Source organism: Bos taurus, chromosome 8 (assembly GCF_002263795.3).
Source record: "Bos taurus isolate L1 Dominette 01449 registration number 42190680 breed Hereford chromosome 8, ARS-UCD2.0, whole genome shotgun sequence".
In the NCBI taxonomy this organism is placed as follows: Eukaryota; Metazoa; Chordata; class Mammalia; order Artiodactyla; family Bovidae; genus Bos; species Bos taurus.
In genome coordinates this window covers 51,091,546-51,098,474 of record NC_037335.1, presented here as the reverse complement: position 1 = coordinate 51,098,474, position 6,929 = coordinate 51,091,546, and the positions used below count along the sequence as shown (strand labels likewise).

Here is a 6,929-nt window from a genome sequence, read left to right as displayed (position 1 = left end):
GTGAGCTTTGGTGGGCTTCCGAAGTGCGTGTACTACATAGGGTCCTGAATTTTTCCTGATCTGCTGCCATGACCAGTCCAGGGTGGGATTAGGACTTTTCTAGGTCCCCAAATACTGGAAAGATGACAGTGTCCCTCTCCCTTTATGCAATTAAAAACAGAAATTCACTTAATAAATTAAAAGTTAAATTAGGGTGAATGCAAGGCCTTCCTTCTAGACTTTCTGAAATAAAAGTTCAGAAAATTCATCAAAGCTGAACTTTTTTCCTGTATTTTTCTTCCTTTCTAGTATGTTAACCTTAATCAGAAGTCTGGCTCTAAAGGCGGAACCACGCGGTTCCCCTAAGTGGCCAGCCCTAACCCACCAGCAATCTCCTTCGCCCCACCCATCTGGCACTTAGCTCCGCCCACTTCACGTGTCGCCGTGACGTAAGGACGCTGTCGCAGAAGCCTGGCATCAAGTAAGCGCAGGTGGCTGCGGTCCTTCGTCGGGCTCTCGAATGCGCAGGCGCTGTCGTTTCGGGAGCTCTGAAGACCTGGCGGAGCCCGGCGCGGATGGAGGCCTCAGGGCGGCGGGGGCGGAGCGCGCCGCGAGCAGGGGGCATGTCCGCGGCGGGCGCCGTCTAGAGGAAGGCCGAGCAGCCACCACCACGCTTTCAGTCGCGGCGAGACGCAAGCGAGCCAGGCTGAGGGCCGCGGCGGCGATGCAGCGACGGCGGCGCCCACCGCCGCCCGCTTCTCAGCTGCCGGAGGGCTGCGGGGGAGGCGGCGGCGGCCGCGGGGGAGGCGGCGGGAGCGAGGAGGTGGAAGTGCAGTTCTCCGCCGGGCGTTTGGGCTCCGCCGCGGCAGTTTCGGCGGCGGCGGCGGCGGCGGCCGCGCGCAGCACGGAGGAAGAGGAGGAGAGGCTCGAGCGCGAGCACTTCTGGAAGATCATAAATGCCTTCCGCTACTACGGGTAAGGAGCCCGTGGCGGACCCCGGCTCAGCCCGTCGGGGCGCCAGCCGCTTGCGGCGGACCCGCCGGACGCCACGCCTCCGGGGCGTCGGAACCGGGCCGCCTGAGCTGACCTCCGGGCCCCCGAGTCATCTCGCACCACCTTAGCCCCTCCCGGCCCAGCACACCCGCGTGTCTGCCGCGCCGTCTGCTGCTCAGCCTCTTGTCTTCTGACCTCAGGATCAGATTAGCCCTCTTGCCTTCCATCCCTCGTTAAAGGTTTGGCTTTGAGGCCCGTGGGGATGACCGGAAAAGTGCTGTAAGAATTTCAGATAGAAGATGTTGATGGTAAAATCGTCCAGTGCTGGGCATGATTTGTTTGTGTTGTCGATGTCCTCCAAACTGAACAGACGGAGAACCCAAGTTCACCTACACGTGGGATGCTGTAGGACATTTTCCCCAAACTGTTGCCAATTCTTGTTGAGGGCAGCATTAAGATCCCCTGGCCCTCCCCGTCCTAGCTGCACCTCTCTTGCCCTCCCGGCGCTGTGAACGCACAGGCACTTTTGTGGTCCCGTACCCCCACCCCCCATTTGGCGCGGTGAACGCACAGGCACTTTTGTGGTGAGCGAGTGAATGATGCCACTCAGTGTCTTTAACTGGTGGATGAAATTAAGGTCGCAGATAGTCCGGATGTTCTAAAATTTGCAAATTTTTAGGGAGGGAAATGAGAGAAAACACTGTAGCCTTTATGATCTTTTCTGCAAATATGTATCGAATTCTCACTGGTTTGGGCATCGTGGTAGGACTTTTAAACTTCCTAACTTGGACTTTCTTATAAATAAATCTTAAAGTAGCTTAGTCACAAACTTGTAATTACAAGATCTGAAAGGGACTTAAAACAACTGGGTTTTCAGGTAAAGAAAGCACTTTTATTCGTGTGCGGGATGAGTCCACCGACTACTGTGTTCTGAGTCTGCATGTGGAATCTGATAGATGTGACCTCCTTCTCAAGTAAAACTGTTCCCTTAGATGGGCTCCTGCTGTGCTTTATGCAAATTTTTTAATATTGCTTGACTGACCTCCTCAAGGGCAGGGACTGAGCCTTATTTATTTTTATGTCACCAGTGCCTGGCGTTTTGTTGGAACTCTATTTTTAACAGGACGAGTAGTAGCAAAGAAGTACATTTGTCATTCCCAGGTAGTTTGTCAGTTTGTAACTGATGGTTAGTTTGTTATTATTCTGAATTTCAAAACTTGTTTAATAAAAGCTTATTTAGACTCTGATTACATTTGTGACGTGACTTTTTGAAGTTGAAAGATCTTGATGAAATAATTTACTGATTAAACCCAGGCATATGAACCATGGACCACATTACTTACGGAGCTCTGAAGGGAATTAGTAGTACGGGGATTTTATTAGTATCAACAGAGGGAGAAAGGCAGACAACCAGAGAATTGAATTTGTTTCAAGTATTACGTCTGGAAGAGAAGCTGACATTAGGTAGCTCAAAGTGGTAGGTACAGAAAAGTCTGGTATATTTTACTGTTGAAAAAATGTAGAAAGAATATTGGGAAATGTCCTGGGACTGTAGAAGACACAGTTAAAAGTGTGTTTGTATATTAGGTGTAGTATGTGTTAGGACTACTTTAGAATTGATATTTATGATTAAGTATCAGCTGGGCCTTTTTGTGGGGGAGGGCAAGGGATTTTGATCTGAAACTAGGACCCAAGTGTGGTAATACAGAAAGGGGCACTGTGTGTGTGTTCAGGTGGTTGGGATAGTGTTTCCTATACTCTTCTCCCTCTTCTGTAGCAGTTCAGTGTGAGATCGAGGAAAATTTCATTTTTTACAATAATCCTTTTTATTTGTATGTACTCAAAAAATAATTGAAATCCCTTATACTAAAAATAATATACAGTTAAACATATGTTTAGAATTACAGAAACGATTGTGTAGCAGAAAACACTGGATTATTACCTTCCAACATTTTATAATCTTATAGAGCTATACTGCCCAATATAATAGCCATTAATCACATCTGGCTGAATTTAAGCTTAAATTAATTAAAATGTAGTAAGATTTACAGTTCGTCTTTTCAGTCTCAGTAGCCACATTTCAGGTGCTCAGCAGCCACACGTGGCTGTTGTCTGCTGTCTTGGACAGTGCAGATGTAAGCCTTTCCATCATTGTAATAAGTTCTTAGGGACAGTCCTATTCTAGACCATTAGCAGGTAAATCCATCTATTGGAGAACTGGGTTTTACTGCTCACTGTCTTTTCGTCAGGATATAGGAGATTTAGATAAAGGTTGTGAGGCAAGAAATGTCTTCTGATTAGTATTTTCTCTTTCCAGTGGCTTTCAATTTTGTACTTCCTATAGATTTTGCTTAGATGACATAGTCTCACTAAGGTAAAATGATTATAGCATTGTACTGAATAGCAAAAAATGTTAGCCTTAAATTACCACTTTTGTTATAAATGGAGATACCTACTCATATAGGGTATGCTACATTTGAAATATTAAAGGTCTTGTCAGAAATGTCCTACTTTTAGAAATAGCAGTTAGGTGGGATCTTAAAAACTGAGATGTAGAGCTCAGGGGTGAGGGGATAGGCATGTAAAGAAGCAAGCAACTTGCAAAGGGTTGTCCAACCAAATTGTGGTAGAGTCTGGCCTGAAATCTAAAAGCATTAACTAAAAATTTACCCTATATTTGTAAGCAGTGATGCTAGTAAGACAATTTCAACTTTGGGTATTTAATAAATATTTAAAATGGGTTGAGACACTCTGCTGAATAGATATGTTTCCCTGTTTGGAATTCTAGAATAGTTCAACAGGAGCACAGGAATGGGTCTGTGATTCTTGGCTAGACCTATCATTGGACCCACTCTTATAAAAGGTGACTGAGTCAGAGTTGGGGTCACTGCCTTGTAGAGGGAGCTTGAGGTAGGGATACACTTGAGGAAATACAGCCACTGACCCTACTTTCTCCTCTTAGGTACCCAAGGATGTGGCCTCTTAATGCTGACTCAGTTTAGAACCAAGGAGAGTCTGAAGGTTGTAAAATATTCCTTTAAAACAGGGTTGGCAAACTTTTCTTAAAGAGCCAAGCAATGAATATTTTAAACTGAGAGCTAGGTGGTCTTTGTTAAATTGTAGGCCTGTGTGCTTGTATGAAAGCAACCACAGGCAGTATGTGGAGGAATGAGCATAGCTGTGTTCCAGTAGAACTCTTACCGAAAACAGGCAAGTAGCCAGGAGGTCATAACTTGTCCACCGCTGTCTTAAGCACACTGGTGATGTAAGCATTTACAGAAGAGTGAAATTAGCCCCAGTTAAAAAATCCCACAGACAGGAGCCTGGCAGGCTACAGTCTATGGGGTCACAAAAAGTCACGACTGAGTGACTGAACATGCTCGCACGCACAAAAGGATTCTGGTCTTCTTGATCGTGTGAGCTATGAGAAGAGGCATTTTAGGATGACTCGTTAATTTCTGACTTGGTGGATGTATGATGTACCATTGAGCAACAGCAGCCATTTAGGAAGAAGTACAGATTTCTTTGGTGGGACATGTGCTAAGTTCAGGTAGGAAATGTTGAGTTTTGAGGTGTGCTCAGAGGGTGGTTGTAGGGCATCTAGTGCCCAGGAATTCAAGGAAGGAATTACTGTGAGACTGTTTAACCTATTCACAGTATATTATAAACTGTTGCAGCTCTGCTGTTTGCTGACTTTAAGTAGTTTCTTAGTGTCATACTCTACTGATAGGGATGTCAGTTGATACAGTTTTTCTGAAAATCAGTTTGTATCAAGAACTTTACAAATTCTTCCCTTTTCTGATGTGGTAATTCTTTTGGGAATTTGTGGTAATTTTTTTTCCTCTAACATATAGATAGATTTTGAACATAAAAAGTACATTGTGTAGACAGGTAAAAGTATCTAGATGCCCAGTGTTTGGGAAATAGCTAAGTAAATTTTGGTTGTGTAAGATGGGATGATGAGCAGCCCTTTTAGTCATTTGTCATATAGTCATTTGAGAACTTTTTCTGCCCTGGGAAAATTATTTTTAAAGGATGAAGAAGTTCAGTATTTCTAAAACTTTAATATGTAAGTGAGTCACTTGATGATCTTGTTAAAAGGCAGATTACATTTCAGTAGGTCTTGCATGAGACCTGTGATTCTCCACTTCTAAGCACTTCCAAGTGACATGCTGCATTTTTGACTAGAAAGGTATTAGATTACTTTGTCTTAAACAACAGCAATAAAGCAGAAATATGCCAAAGAGTTTGAAGTGCTTACCTCTAGAAGAGGAATTATTAGGAACTTACCCCCCCTGAGTACTTTTACTGCTCTGTATTTTTCATATTTTTGCTATGTATATATTAGCTTCATAAATTAGATATACCTCCTATATTTGAGCTCTAATTATGTTTTAGGCACTGGGCTAAGTGTGTAGTGTGCATTATTTTGTTACAGTTTCAGTGAAATGTGTTAGGTAGGCAGAGGGGTATTCTGGTATTTGCCTCATGGAGTTTTATGTATGTTTTTCAGAGTAATTCATTTTAAGTGACTTGGTTTAGTGCCTGACACTTTCTAAGTCTCAATAAATCATAGCTTCTATCATTATCATCATTATATATTCCTTGTTTATGTATATGAGGCAGTTGAGGCACAGAGAAAGGAAGTAACTTGCCAAGAGTCACATAGCAAATACGTAGCATAACCTGGATTTCAGTCCAGATCAGGAAGCAGCAATTGGTGCAACCACTGCCAACTCCAGTTTACATTAGCCCTAACCACCCTCGGAATACCACCACACACAATCTTCTAAAAATGTGACCAGATTTTTGCATAAGTTATGTCAAGGGTTTCTTCAGAATCTCCTTAGATGTGACTGTTCAGAAATTAGACACTGATTTGACATAAGATAAAAATGAGAGAATTATCTGGATGACTAGAGGGATTCACGCAACCAAATGAAAAAGAATATTTTTCATTTCCATTTAGCACTGAGTAAATGCCAAAGAACGTTTAAAAGAAACACATCATGCATTTATGTATTTGTTTATTTGTATATGTAAATTGTAAAGAATGATGTAGTGAACATCTACCACTCAGTTTAAAAAAAGAACATTATCTTATCCTTTTCCCCTCAAAGGACATAATTTTCCTGAATTTTCATTTCCTTGCTTTCCTTGTAGTTTTTCTACATATGTTCAGTCCCTAAAATATATTGCTTATTTTTATATAAGATGAAATTTGTACATTATGTATTTTTCTGCAACTTGCTTTTTTCCAACAAATATTTTGTTCCTGAGTTTTATCCATTTTATTGTGTGTAGCTGTATTGATTGATTGTATTCCATTGTACAACTATACTGTATTTTCTTTGTTCAGTCTATTGGAGATGGACTTTCTGGGTTGTTTCCAGATTTTTTGCTTGTTATTGCTTACAGTGCTGTGATGAGACTTTCATGTGTCATGTGCCCATTTGCAAGAGTTTCTTGATTTTGTGTCTAAAGGTGTATGATTGCTAGGTCATAGGGAGTGTGCATATTAAGTTTTTACTAGGTAATGCTAAATTTTCTGAAGTGGTTGTACTAACTTATGCACCCACCATCAATCAGAATATAAATATTCTAAATCTTCCACATTTTTACCAATATTTCAGATAGTCAGGTGTTTCAATTTTGCCCATCTATCTGACTGATGTAAAATGATATTTCATTGTGAGTGTATTATTTAACTTTTAAAAATGATGTTCTTATTAGGTTTTATAAATTGGTTGTCCTCAAAGTGACCTTTAGAGTTATCTGGAAACTGTTGTGAATGTTGTTGTATAAAAAGCTATAGAATTTCAGTTTTTCATTTGTTTACTACTTTTGTGGCATGTAAGATCATTTACAGTATTTTTTAAAAAATTCAACTTGGTTGACTCAGTAATTTTAAAACACATATTGTGTATATTCTGATTTTAGAGCAGCATTCTGCTACT

General features: G+C 41.6%; 1 protein-coding gene across 1 annotated transcript in view; it reads left to right on the top strand.

The window, feature by feature from the left end:
- The first annotated feature begins 497 nt into the window (after nucleotides 1-497).
- Nucleotides 498-6,929, top strand: part of CARNMT1 (carnosine N-methyltransferase 1) — a 42,226-nt gene continuing 35,794 nt past the window's right edge. Inside the window, exon 1 of the mRNA XM_002689664.7 lies at nucleotides 498-954. Within this exon, the coding sequence (XP_002689710.3) occupies nucleotides 500-954 (455 nt within the window). The 5' untranslated portion in view covers nucleotides 498-499. The remainder of the gene's footprint in view (nucleotides 955-6,929) is intronic.